The 14759-nt window shown below is 40.5% G+C and overlaps 1 protein-coding gene across 4 annotated transcripts in view; it reads right to left on the reverse strand.

Annotated features, from left to right (window-relative positions):
* Positions 1-601: 601 nt before the first annotated feature.
* dennd2b (DENN domain containing 2B) overlaps positions 602-14759 on the reverse strand; it is a 45916-nt gene continuing 31758 nt past the window's right edge. For all 4 annotated transcript variants that reach the window (XM_070929044.1, XM_070929262.1, XM_070929116.1 and 1 more), the window contains 9 exons: positions 14090-14167; positions 12762-12902; positions 12451-12599; positions 5740-5917; positions 4701-4742; positions 4024-4135; positions 2146-2385; positions 1763-1849; positions 602-1120 (listed from right to left, as the gene is read on the reverse strand). In XM_070929044.1, coding sequence (XP_070785145.1) covers positions 1086-1120; positions 1763-1849; positions 2146-2385; positions 4024-4135; positions 4701-4742; positions 5740-5917; positions 12451-12599; positions 12762-12902; positions 14090-14167 — 1062 coding nt within the window. In that variant the 3' untranslated portion in view covers positions 602-1085. The remainder of the gene's footprint in view (positions 1121-1762; positions 1850-2145; positions 2386-4023; positions 4136-4700; positions 4743-5739; positions 5918-12450; positions 12600-12761; positions 12903-14089; positions 14168-14759) is intronic.

A 14759-nucleotide genomic window follows, 5' to 3' on the forward strand; every position in this document is an offset into this window, starting at 1 on the left:
AACACGTTCTTACCCTGTATGATAAGAAACGGGAGGTAAAATAGGTGTTCAGCTTAAACAGAGAACGCTGTAATTTCACATCAAATGTCACCCTTAATTGCTATAAAGGACACAAGCAGAGGAAAAGTAATATGGCGGCTTGAATCAACAGTGAGCCTCTCAGTTAGGAGAGCTAATAACAGCGTGGCAGTGACAGTCACCAGAGTGATGTGTGCAGACGTAATAAGGTTACCAGCAGCATGTGGTAGCTGGTGCTACACTAACAGCGCCTTCTGGGATCTTATCAGCGCCTCCTAATGCACAGCTTTGGGGGGAGCTGTGATTGAGATGTCAGATGTAAAAAGTGGTGATTTTTATATCATATTTCTGTTTCCAAAAGTGATGTCTGTATGCTTCAGGAGTACATCTGTATTGTTTATATTGATAATTAGTTGATATTACAAGAAAAGTGTGACATTCTGTTTCTCTCTAGGTGTAAGAAAAACAGGAAATTTCTGATGGCAGATGAGTAAAAATTGTAGATTTGACCTTTGACCCACATTTAACAACAAAAATATTTAACGTGTATATTATTAGTAACTCAATACTGTACACTGAGGCATTTGAAGCATTTTAACTACCATTTTTTAATAAAAGATTGCAAAAGACTCTATGAAGAGTTACAATCATTTTCTTCATCGTCTTGATGCATTTACAGTTTTCGAAATAGGTTTTACACTCCTTAAACAGAGGACAACACTGTCGTGAAATAATGCAAAAAGAAAACATATGAACTGTACATCTATGCCCATGTCAAGTCACATACACACACACACACACACATCCTGATAACACTCTTCACAAATACACCTGGACATCAGTGGTTACTCTACGGCTCACTCGCTGTGTACCGTCCTGCTATCACTATCTCATAAGGTACTATAAACATACACTGAAGAGTATCACAGCCAGCTTACAGTGAAATAATATGTACATGTTTACATAAAAAAATTATTAAAAACAAGTGAGAATCATCACAATGCAGAGGCTTGAGACATCAGGTCTTCAGTTTGTTGTATGACTGAAAACAGGAGGATGGTTTCCCCTCAGTTCTTTTTGTGGAGAAACTTCATTTTACTTCCTGAAAACAGTTAAAACAAATCCATTAAATCATGTAAAATGCACAACTTCTCAGAGGTTGCATTTAATTCAGGTTATTATACAGTATATGGGGGATTAAGCCAGGCTGAGATTACACAAGGTTTGATCTGATGTAACCCTGATTCATCTGTCTGCAGTCTGTGTAGAAATCTGAGCATCTGCTTAAGTGTGTTGATCTTCTGATAAAATCTTTAAAGATCCCTTCCAGACATGTTTAAAGACATAAACAAATACTCTGCTTTGAATTATAATTTGTGTCTTGTGGTGATAAATAAAATCCTGCCCATATGTAGCAAAAACAGCCTTCTAGTGTCAAACTCTAAATATATATCATTCTGCACAGTGAAGCTCAAACAGACTTATCAGGACGACCGTGGTGATTTCTATCATGTTAGATACTTATGAGTTAAAACCTGGACGGTGCAAATGAGTAGCAGCAATTGAACGTTGGAAAAGTGGGTGTGTAGCTCCCTCTGGCAAGATAACAAAAAAGAGTCGTGCCTGATCTAATCTTGTAGTGCGAGTGTTCAACAGAGTTAGAAAAGAAACATTTAAAGTTTCCCTTGAAGGGTGTTATGCAGCCTGATTTTAAAACTGCTTTTTAGTCTGCTGCAGGACTCACCAAGGCCTTTCAGAAACTTGTTGACTCCACTCTGCTCTGTGTCTGGGAGCTCCTCCAGATACTGATCCACCCTCTGCTCAAACAGACCTGTCAACAGAACAATACAAGAGATTAAAGAAAAAAAAGACAACATGAAACATCTCACTATTCCAGGAAGTTACAATTATTTTTGTCTGCCAAGGAGCACCATGATGTGGTGAGAAAACTAATAACTTTCAGCCACTAGAGATCAGTATTACTGCAGTGCCTCCTCCTACACAGTTAGTATTAGAGTAAGCACAGAGGTGGAAATCAGTAGAGAATAGTGTGACTTTCCATCAACACTTTTAAGGAAGAAAGAGGACATCCCTGGAAACAACTGACACTCAACAAGGACAGTCTACCTTTAGCCCGGGTCTTCCTCAGCTCCCGATCCTGAATGAACCCTGCAAACATCTGAGACTCCATGAAGACGCCCAGGAAACGACGGATGCTCTTAGACGCCACAGACTTGCGGAAGGCCTCTCTTTGGAAAACGCGTTCTCCGCGCTCATTCTGAGCGATAAACAGGGAGTAATGGCCGATGGTCTCCAGGAAGAAGCGGATGAAGGCCTCTGACACCAGGCTGTTCAAGGAGTTATACTCTGTAGACACAAAGGAGAAGTCCTTCCTTCAGTTATTCACATCGGTATTCATAATAAAGTAATAAAACAGATGTGTCACACAGTATGGCATGTTGACAATTTCCAACAGATAGTCAGACAATTCTTAAAGTAGCCTGAGAGCAGTCAGACTTTAATGATTAAAGAGGAATACGTGGTTTGGCTCAACGCTCACAGCAACATAAGTAATAAAATGTAATCACTGCTATTGTTAACTGTGTGGAGATTCGGAGACGTATCCTGTAATGCTTGGTCAAATCAGAGTCTAATAAACCACAAAATAAGAATAATAATGTGGTTGCCTCTTCATCTATTCATCTTATACTGGTGTTACCACTGTACCAAAAGTATAGAACTACTGGAAAATCTGAGCAAGTTCACAGAGGCACGGACGAGACTCTGACACTGTGAAAGTTACAACTCTGAAGGGTCTGATGAAGAAACTCTGAAAGAATCTGAACTGAAGCTGAAGGGACTCTGTGAAAGATAAATCTACAATGCCAAGACGCTCAGTCAATATTACAGAAAAAACGACAACCAGAGCTTTAACTGTGAGGCCATTAAGAGAGTCGTTAAAGGACAATCTCAACACGATTTTCTGCTTTTCCTTTCTGTTTTACATAATTGTTGGTGCTTCTTATGTTCCTCTTATATTCATTGTTTTATACAGTAAATGTTAGGTGTCTAAACATTACAACGTACAAGGATGTATGTAAAGTAAGTTACGTAGAGCCTTCTTAAACATCTCACACACTGCAGGTTGCACAAGTGTCTCACTGTGGTTTGCACATTAGTGAGAACAGGTTGTGACTGACATGCGGCACATGAAACGCAACCAAGCGTTAGCTGACGGTTTTATTTTGGAAAAGAATGTGGAAAGCAGAGACAGAAAGACTGTCCCACTGTAGGCTCTCTTCCTGGAGGAAACAGTGCACTAGATCAGGTTTTCCTTTTAAGATATGTGTTGCCTTTATTGTATAATGACAGCTGAAGACAGAAAGGAAAGGTAGTTGAACTAAAAGGTCTTCATTATTGTCTCTTGAATGTTCATATTATTGTTTTGTACATTTATGTTGTTTTTAACAGTACTTCCCATCATAGTCCACTGGGATAAACCTTCCTAAAAATCAAATTCCCATACCGGGAGTTGAACCCGGGCCACCTAGGTGAAAACCAGGAATCCTAACCACTCCATATGGGAGAGACACATGACAATAATGTGCAATCATTGAATTCCTTTGAAAAGAAAAATATTTTACTGAAGAAAAAATCAGGACTGTTCCTGATTTTTTTCTTCTCATAGTTGTACAACATGTGGTTGTTCCAGGTTTTTTTTTTTTACCACCACATGAGAATATGTGGACTCTAATGAACCGTCTGTGGAACACATGAAGAGTAAGTGCAATCAGTCAGCTCGACACGTACCTTTAATCATCAGAAATACCAGATTATCTCACTCTCTCTGTGACTCACTGTCATGAGTAGTCGGTACAGAGGACGTCATCTCCACCGAGTTTCACTGAGACGTGGACTGAACATGTTCTGCCACAGAAACTGTGGCTCTAATTAACAAGGAAAACATCTGTCTTGGTAGGGAGCAATGATTTGTCACTTATTCACCTTCGTCTGACTCGCTGTCAGAGTCCTGATTGATGATGTCATTCCTCTGCTCCAGTGCTTGCTCAAGAGCTGCCTGAAGTTTCCGTGGCAACAGCGAGGCCTCGTCGTCCATCTATAAACAACCGAAAACATTGCAGTCACCAGCGATAAACACTGATGTTTGGAGAGTACGTTTCAAAGGCTCAGACTTACAAGAGAGAACCGCATGTTTTACAATCCTGTTTAAAGAGACATCAAGTAACTACCAAGTAAAAAACACAATCTTCCTCTTTCAAATGAAAAGTTGAATTCATAAGCAATAAAATGCACTCTCACTCAGCTCAATACATTCATATTTGGTCTCTGATCAGTAACTTATGGTGGTTAATATTTGCTAACTTTAGTTAGAAAAGTTTAGACAAATATTACATATAGATACATATTGCTGCTGTGTAACATACATTACTGAGACACTTACTACACTACATTTTAGCATGTCACAGATAAACATTTTAATAGTTTTAATACAAAAATACACAACATACTTCTCCAGGAAACATATTGCCCTTATTAGATAGAAGATAAAAGATAATAAACAGATAAGCCATTATCTTGCACCTGCCACTGTTCAGCAGAAGTTTAATAGTCTGGCTTTAAGGTAGTTTTCTTTCTTTGTTTTAACAGGTTCATAGACTCACCTGTCGGATGAATCGGTCAGTTCCCAGGTCAACCATTAAAGCCTGAGAAAAGGAAAAGAAGTGCGCATCATTATTCAGAACTATTTTAAAAACCTGTGAACCCCCTTCTTTAATCTCTTACAGGTAAAACTGTTTATTCCACCTTCAGCGGAAATGTACATTTACTCTCCACAAAACACAATCTGTACAATAAATAACCATCACATTTAAAGAAGCTAGAGCACAAAAAAAATCGAATTTAAAACACATTTATTAAAGAAGATTGTTTTCATGAGTCTATCAGTAACAGGAAGAGTTATAACAGGTCGGTTAACTGTGACTTTGCTGATATAACAATTTTCATAAGCAAACCTAATACCTCTATAACTAATTAAGGGCACTGCTTCACTGGGCTTCTTCTACCAAAATATTTATTATGAGTCAAAACTAGGATGAGAAGCAATCAAGTTTCCAAAACCCTAAATTACTTTTTGAAATGTCCTGTATTATTGTCTGATTCAACAGTAATTTGCTAAATCAATGACCAACAAACAATAATGTCTTATAACTTAAGATGTGAATTAAACTTAACAATATTTTGTAAAACTTAAAGGTGCACTAATCAATATTTTTATATAAATGTTGCGTTTACAACTTGTTCAAATGGTCTTTAAATGTACCTTTAAGTTGCTCTGGTCTGAAAGGTACTGTCTAAAAATGTGACCTCAGTTTTGAATCCTTTCCTTTGGTTGGAAGTCACCTGGCTGGTTCCCTAATATAATAAAGACTAGAGGTAGAGGAGGTCAGACAGACACAGCAACAGTCGGCCAATTTATAACAGAATTACTCTGTATTGTTGTGATTTATCAGCCAAGACACTAATATCCACTATTCCAAGAAACAGGCTTCAATCACAGAAAGTCGAGAACATGGAGACAGAGACAGAGCAATCAGGGACACCTAGATGAAGACTGTAAGAGACATTGCTTTGAAATGTGAAATCTAGTCTGGAATAGAGACTGCACTTAGAGGTAGACAGTCAGAGAGACGGTGTACTCACCTCTTCCACAGGCAGGTCCTTGAGCTTAGGCAAAGAGCTGGACAGCAGCCCCACCAGGAAGGGAGTGGGACAGCAAACAATATCCAACATGGAGCCCGGCAGCACAGGGATGAAGGTGTGCTGCCAGGAGAAGGGGTAGAGCAGCGCCACCACTGCATGCATGCAGCTGGACAGGGTACTGATGATGAGAGACAAAAAAAAAAGACACACACCATCAATCACCTTCACACTCACACAAAAACAACCCTGCAGGGGCCACACCAGTTTAAACTGAACACGGTCAAAACAGGGCAGATGTTTTACCAGATAATGAAAAACTTTTTTTTCCAGACTGAGAGGGGAGTGGTGGTTCATATGGAAACAACATTTTCCTAAAAATACGACTGCAGTCATGAACTTTTGTAAAGTAGAAAAAAAAAAGTTTAAATCATTTACTGGGCCACATACTGAACTACAAGAGCACAAACAGTATATTTCCATCACTAAGCTCCTTTCCCAGGTTAAATGACTACTTGATCCTCTTTTCCTTGAAACAGTTACTTTTATATGAGCCATAACAGCACAGCTATGTACTCTGGCTTTGACACTTTGTTTTTCCTGCAGCTCATCATCTTTTGCACTTCCACTTAGAGTTTAACACCATATACTACGAACCATAATGAGGAAGGGGGAGCCCAATAAAATGCATTATTGTGACATTACTCCAGCTTGTCTGCAGGGGTGGCGTGACTCTGACATGTTGCTATAGTTAAGCTGGAGGCTTGTTGACGCAATCCCAAAAAGCAGCAATTCGGTTTAACTCCGACAGCTGTGGTATAAAATCAAGATCACAAATAGCAGCCCGTCTTTCTCACGATCCGTCGCTTGTTGACAGTGGCTGACCCTCCTCCCCTCTGTCCTCTGCATACTGTCCAATCCATGTACACAAAGAGAGTCAAAATAAACTGCGGGTTCAATCACACACACACACACACACACACACACACACAGCGGAGCACTAAATCAGTATGGATCAAGAACAAGACCAGGGATCAAACATGGTATGCAAACGCACCCCGCTTGAGATATATACACTTTTAATGAGGAATGTTTTCCATGGTCGCTGTCATCAACAGCAGACAGAACATCCAAGTAAACAGACGTTACTCCCTTTTATGGGACCTCAATCACACTGAGCTTCAGCTGTAGCAAGGAGAAACTTTTAACTGCATTTCGGAGCAACATACAGAGAGCAGAGATCAGATTAATCAATGTGCTGAGATGAATGACAAACTCCCACAAACTTTTCCACTCCCTTCATTCAGGCTACATGTTGGCCACGGGCCTTTTCAACTTAACTTCCCATGAGTCAAATTGCCAAGATTAAAATGTGTTTTCTTGACAGGGTAAAACAGAATTACACCAGTAAAAACCCAAAGGCTACAATAACCACAGCGTTCAGTCTTCTTAGGCCTTTTCCAGTTCACTCAGAACATGAAGCACTTGCAGCTTTGCTTTGGCCGGTCTGATTTCCATTTGCCTGAGGAGGGCTTGATAATTCCTAACAGATCCCGTCTCCTGGGTTTGACGAGTTCCAACAGAGAGTGATGGGGCACAGATCTCAGAAAACCTTCGCCACAGGCTACACGCGGCCCTACACACCACTGATACCAAAAGGATCAATTACACTCATTCCCCAACCGCACACTCTTGGGAGAAGATGAACTTGCAATGAAAACACTCTGCACTACCAGAGGTTGCCACTCAACTCTGGAAAGAGAGAGAGGGACATTCCCATTAGATCCAGAGACCAAAACTTCAGACCCTCAGACCACACGTGGGTCGTAAAATAAAAGAAAATACTCTCTGGTCTCCGTGTCCACTAATATGTGATGATATTAAAAGTGGTAACAAAAAATTAAACATCCTGAATGAAAGATGCTAATTAGACAGCATCAGCAGAAGGACATTTTAGAAAAAAAAAAAAAATCTTCAGAATGAATAATGCTTTATTATTTTGGGTTTGTTTAAGTAGATAAGTATCAATGTGATTGCATCAGATTGGATTATGTTGTATGATGGTTTTTAGAGGAGTGGCTCTAAGGATGTAAATGTTGGTCAATTCCGCCACTTTGGTTCAGACTGAAATATTTTAGAAACTATTGGATGGATCATCATAAAATTGTGTTCAATACTTTGGTTTATCAGAATCAGAATCAGAATTTATGACCAAAAACTTCAAAACTAGTGACACTGTCCTCAGCCTCAGCTGTACTTAGTGCTAATTAACATGTCAGCATGCATGCATTTTAAACTAAGGTGGCAAACATGGTAAACAGTAGGATGTTAGCATTGTCATTGTGAGCATGTGGCTCAAAGCACCAAGTACAGCCTCATAGAGCCACTAGCATGGCTGTGGACTCCTCTTGTTTGTTGTCCTCATATACATACTAGAGGAGGGCAGAGTTAATTCCCTGTCTGGCTTGTATGGCATTTTTACTAACCTTTCAGGCTGTAATAGTCTCTGAAAGAAGACAGCTGATTTTGACTGATTTGTACCCAAAGCAATAAGCTACTGTATGTGTGGATTGGTTGGAAAGTAAGACTTTATCGTACCAAGGTGATGCGAGGTTTGTGAGACAGAACCTTTTCAATGTTTACTTGTAAAAAATTACACCATGCAAGCATAAACTAAGATTCAAAGATTGATGTGATTCATTTCAATCTGATTACACACTCATTTTAATTCATGATTCCATTCTCAGGAGAAGACAGAAGAAGAGGTGAGGTCTGTGCAGAGCTCTTACGTGTTGAGGTTTGGGAGCTAATCCTGACATATTAGCTCTAGTGGGTCTGCCAGGCCTGGTTTAGTGTGTGTGAGGCTGAACTGGCAGATACTCCAGGAAACATGGGATCGAGAGGCTTAGTCTGTGAAGCCCAGAGGAGGAGGGAAAATTTCGGTGTCCGAGACAGAGAGAGGGAGAGAGACAAAAGCCTGCATCATCACATGCTTCACAGCTCTACTAAAGCACTGCACTGTGTCTACCAGCCCTGGCATGGCTAATACTGATTCCATAGACAGAGGACAAAGAGGACTAGTGACTGAGAGCTTACTGAGCCACAGCTGTCAGACAACAGCTGTGCTAAAAAGCTTCACAAAACCATTCTTCAATGTTAAAGCTCTTCCCAAGCTCAAAATAACACCTAGAAAGCATATAAAGATGCAGCAGAGCACATATAGACCCATAGGATTCCTATGACGAGCTGCACATGATGTATTTTTATCCTCTAGCAGAAAGTTCTCTGCTCCCTTAGTCCCTAAATGGTTTACCCTCACTTCCTGTCTTAAAGGATCTCTCTGGCTCCACAGAAGGCTACAGCAGAAGCCTTTTTACAATTAGAAATGTCTTCCCAGTGGGAAACTCTATACATGTTCTTATTTGAACCACAATAGGAGAACAAGAGAATATGAGTTTGGCCAGCACTGTCGAGAGAGCAGATGAATGTGTGCAGGTGTTTGTGTATGTGAGTGGCTACATGTGGGTGTAAACATTCATGATGTAAAAATCAGCTGGTCAGGCTCCGGTAATGGCCAAGTCTTTCTCGACTCTTTGAAAAACAGAAACATTTCACATGTTTACAGTGTGTGGATTTCACTCTGCCTTTGAGTTAAATACCACATGGGAAACCGGTTAAGTTGTTAAAAGAGGTTTTGGCTTTGCACCAGCTCTGCAGAGCGTGTTACAGAAAGTGTTTGAGAAAAACGGAGGACAAAATGAAACGAGTATGCTACCCTACTCCTTGATTAGAAAAATGCCAGCGGCAGTGGCAATAAGTTTACCTGTCTAAGGATTACAGTCACCATTGATCATAGCACTGCAGCTGCACAACATGTCGGTGCGCTACATACCTCCAACTCACTGAAAAGCACACCACAAACTCAACATACATCGAATACTTCACATTGTACTTTTTATCATGCAGTTTAAATACCAGTTGAGTTTGTTATTGGCACAGATGGGGACCAAAATTAACACCATTAAAGAGAAACCAGAGAGTGTCTATGCAGAAACTCAAGCAGCCTCCTGTACCACACAAAAGTGAGCTTGATTAATTCACAATGGCTTTAAGAAGCCATTGTTTAATTTTCCTCTACAGTCTCCTCCCTTTTTACTATTCCCCTCTCTCTTCCTCTCAAACATAGACTTCTCATCATTAGATGTCTTACTCTTCTTCTTTGCTGCCTCAACATGTGAGACATCCACCTCCTGCAACAGGACATCTCTGCGATAAAATATTATTTCATACTTTTGAGTTTGAGTGTGGCAATTCAGATTAAAATAATGCAGGGAAGATGGTGGGATTCAATGATCTTAACGATGGGGTCAAATCAGGGAAAGTCATTTAGATCCAATATGCAGTAACACTTTAACTGTAGGAGTATTTCACTGCCATGCCAAGAGGTAAATCCAGACACGCACATACATTTGGTAACCGTCCTCAACTCTAGCCCGAGGACTCACAGAGCCTGTTTACATAAGTCTGCAGCACTGACAAAACTCATGCAGCATCTGTAGGTCAATTGAGTTAAGCAATTACAGAGTGACACAGTTGATTATTTATCTGATTAGACGTCCAACTTGTTATTAAAGGCATCAGATGGTGAATGATCACTTAAAAAGAAATTGTTTGTGCAGACTTTCATGCAGAGGCAACAACCTCTCTGGAAAAACCAACAAAAGGTTTCAGTGTAATTTTACACGAGTTAAGTGAACGTAACACGCCAAAGAGACGTGCGATAGAAGACCCCACAGAAAACTATTGCCTAACATGGCTTTTCCTCTCGCTTCCTGCTCGTACTGGATATACATTTCAAGGGAAAGAAACATACATCATGTTCTGCTGGCGAGGTATTTTGGGAATGGATTATGTACCAGAGCCCCAGAGGGAGCAGCCCTTTTATCATAGAAGTCATTAATGCTGCAGTGAGGCCCTGTCACTGTTTTCAAGAGAAACCAAAACACAGGAGCTCTGCATGCATGCTTGCACAATTAATCCACATACACACACAGTTTGAACAGATCATACAGTAAGCCATGACTGCATATTTAGACACAAAATGATATAACTCATATTTATAATTTTCTTTTATGTAGTTGTTTCAGTTTTCTGCAACCTATATATATATATAGTATATAGATTTTCATAATACAGTGAGTGATGTACTATATGACACAGATATTGCATTGCATTGCATTGCATTGCATCATAAATGATTGCCATGAAAGTTGTCACAAGATAGCAGAATTTCCTGTATAGTTATACGATCACTGTCTTGTGCAATTTATCATGATAATATTGTATCGTGAGTTACCACATGAATCCCACCCTATGACTCCTTGATGTTATCACCCCTGGTAATAGACGATTTTCTCCAGGGACACAGAGAGTGCCGTAGCTCATACGTAGGGAGTGAACGTGGCATCATAAGTCAAACGGTGACAGTCGGGCCACAGATCACAGAGGGCAGAGTCGCGCACAGGAAGTGCATTCCTTCTCCTCACAGTCACTGCCCCCACTGATGTTTGTTTAAACTGGGCTTTGATACATGGAGAGATTACTTCTCCACTCAAATCTCCTTCCACTCCACCCTCGCCTCCAATGCTCTGAAAGTATCCCTCTTTTTTCTGTAACAAGAGGACAGACTGGGACACTGAGTCCTTGGAGACTCTTCGCATGTTATCAGCCCCACCCAATTCTCCCCTGGCAGTGACTCTCATCGGTGTGACCCACTTTACTCCTGGTATCAAAACTGGCAGCTGACAGACTGACTGGCTAACGGACTGACCTGCTGACTTACTTTCTGATACTAATCAATACATAATAATCTAACAGTTCCACATCAGGTGCATCTGTTGAGCACCAGCTGAAAAAATACAGAATAATGCTACTATCATGTGTCTGTGTGGGTAGAAAGGTTATTTTAATTCTGCCATCATCAGCAACGATTATATAGACAGGCTGAGGAACACAAGCTGACGGTCTAGCTGGCAGTCTGTGAAAAGTTTTTGGAAGAGATATTCTCTGTTTCGGAAGACCAGGAGGCATGGAAAACTACAACAGTGTGCCAGGACAGGTAAATCAAAGTCACTGCAGCACAACTAACTGACCTGAAGATGTCCTTTGAACATCTGTCTGCCAATTAACATTCAAACTTTGTTCTTTTGTATTTAAACTCAAAACAAACCTAAAAGAAGGAATAAAACATTAATGTAGAGATTAGAAAAATGTAGTGTCTTGGACAATGGATGTTCACAAATTGCCATACAAGTCATTCCATCCATGATATCCTTTATTATGTTGAGGGCTACAGTGGGCTGATGCCTATTTCAGCTCACAATGGATGAGCAGTGGTGTATATGCTGTTCAGGTTGCCAGTCTATCACAGGGCTCCATGAGTGATATCAATGAATTTAAATGAACTTTCAGTACCTGGGCCTGGGCAATCTTATATTACAACAAAAATGTAGGAAATGATCTATTCCATGGCATTATCAACAATTTTTGTTTTGGCCACATTACAATAAAATATGTACAAAGGCTCAAACAAAGCAGACCAAATCTCTCACACCGCAAGAGGAAAAAGATCAAATAGGTGAAAGAGCATTTAAATTATGTTTTGGAGGTCATGGTTTCACTGCAGAGGGACTAAGACTAATTGTGGAGCCTCACCTGAGTTTATCAGCCACAAAGATGACTCTACGCTCCAGCAGCAGCGAGGCAAAAACTCGTATCACCTGCCGCACACTGAGGCAACTGAACAGGCTGTCAAAGTCCACATGCTCCAGTCTGGAGTCAGTGGGCCGCCTCAGCTCGATGACCTGAATGACAACAGAAAATGTCAAATGTATGTCATCACAGTTTGTGGATCTAATTAACTAAGAAGATTTTCTTTAACACAAATGTATCTGAAAGTTATTTAGGGCGTAATTAAAGTAGTAAAAGAGGAAGCAGTTGGTTTCTGCTTTGTTTGCAGCTCTGACCTCATTTCCTGCACCGGGCAGAAAGGTCTTCACTTTGATAATCTTCCCTGGTGCAGGGAAGGGCGACTCCATCAGACTCCTCATGAAGGGGTAGACCAGGGCCGCTGAGACGCCCCGCCGCCGCTCCACCTCATCCAGGATCTGAACAGACAGAGCACAGTTTCATTAACATATTTCAACCAGTTTTAACAAAAGTCTCTGGAAATCTGTTAATATGAAAGGAGACTTGGGTTTTATCTATGTTGAATGAATAGCCAAGCAGTGCATAATCAAGAGTATTGACTATGGCAACAATTAATGGAGACATATTGTTATGTTTGACGACTACCAATTGTCTGGAGCTTCTGTTTGGAAAAATAGCAAATAAATTTTCTTTCCATGTCTGTGTGATTGGAAAATTCCACCCAGCGTGTCTGTCTGCCTGTTTTGGTCCAAGCTGCCTCCTGTCTGGAAAGTTGATTGGAGAATCGCTTGTTTTCAAGCTCATGTGATATCACCTCTCCCATCCTCTCCATCTCTCTGTCTGTCTGTTTCTCTCTCACACACACAACTCCCTCTGAAATCAAACACTGGCTTCTGATTTACCATGAAAGCACTTGTAAAATAGATTCCTTTCATTTCCGTCTCAGGTTTGCTGCTGTACTGTTCTCAAAATGGAGATCTGAGGCATTCTCTTGCACGCTTACGTCTGTCGAATGTCCTAAAATATCACATGATTCGAAACTAGACAAAACTCTGGTGCAAATAAACACTTCACTAACTAAATTCTAAAATTGATAACACAGTTATTCTGCTTTAACTTGACTACTAAATACAGATTTCAGATTTTACATGTTTTTCCAAACCAGTACAGCCTTTAATCACAGTCTCAACGTGCTTCACAAGGTCCCCATTATCAAACAATGAATATAGTGCATGTTTGCACACTGTCTTTGAAATATACTATGGTATTTTATGTTCATGTCATATAGCAGCCACTTTGTTTCAACAGTCTGGACATATTCACTTTGAATTAATAAGTAATCAGATAAGGCTGAAAAAGTCAAACAGAGTGACAGCTCTGCTCTGTGTTAGCGCCACTGACACAGAAGTGAAGGAAATAATTACTCTGGGAAATCAGAAAGTAAAAAAAACCTGTCTGACTAAAAAAGACTGAAATAAGGTTTACCAATGAACAGCAGAAGGTCTGCTGAAAGTCATTTGCTTCAGCTGTGAGACGGGTTAACCGCAGCTTCAACACCACACACAGCTTGCTCACTGCAGCTGCCTGTCTCCTGCACATGTGTTTGGGTGTGAGCAAGCACATGCATGCGCAAGGCTGAACTCACCGTGGAGAACAAGTCAAAGCAGCCCAGTCTGCTGATGACACAGTACACCTCTGGAAGGCGAGGCCCTTTCCCAGTCGGCTGTAAGAGAAAGCCACAGAGACTCATTGGACACTGGTGACAATAGACTTTATGAGGAGACACATTCACAGACGCTCTGAAAACACATTTAAAGACGTAGTCCAGCAATATAGCATTGCACTTCCACAAATTTGAGGGACTTAAAAGAGACAGATTCAAAAAACAATTGTCAAAATCAAAGCAGCAGAGGCCGAGATATCCTGACTTTTAGTCTCAAGTATAGGTCAAGCCCCCAAAAGCACTGGATCCTGCATTTCCCATAATGCAACTTCTGTCAGAGCCTTCCTCCCTGGTAACTGTTTACATCTTTCAAACACTACACCCCCACTTTGTAACACAAGCTTTCTGCTAACAATTTGTAGACTCCAAGTACAGGCCGAAATCATTAAGGTTACTTCTCAGGCTTTAGAAAGCTCCTCCAGAGCCACAGAAGACATTAAACATCTCTTTTCACAGAATGAATAATACCCCCCGTCAAGTTAACTGAACCTGATGTGTAAAATCTGTAGATCGATAACCTTTCACATTTTGCTGACAGAACCAGAGCAGAAAAGGGTTATTTTTTTGATCAAATGTGTGGAATTGTATTTAT

The sequence above is a fragment of the Enoplosus armatus genome, chromosome 1, assembly GCF_043641665.1.
Source record: "Enoplosus armatus isolate fEnoArm2 chromosome 1, fEnoArm2.hap1, whole genome shotgun sequence".
Classification (NCBI taxonomy): domain Eukaryota; kingdom Metazoa; phylum Chordata; class Actinopteri; order Centrarchiformes; family Enoplosidae; genus Enoplosus; species Enoplosus armatus.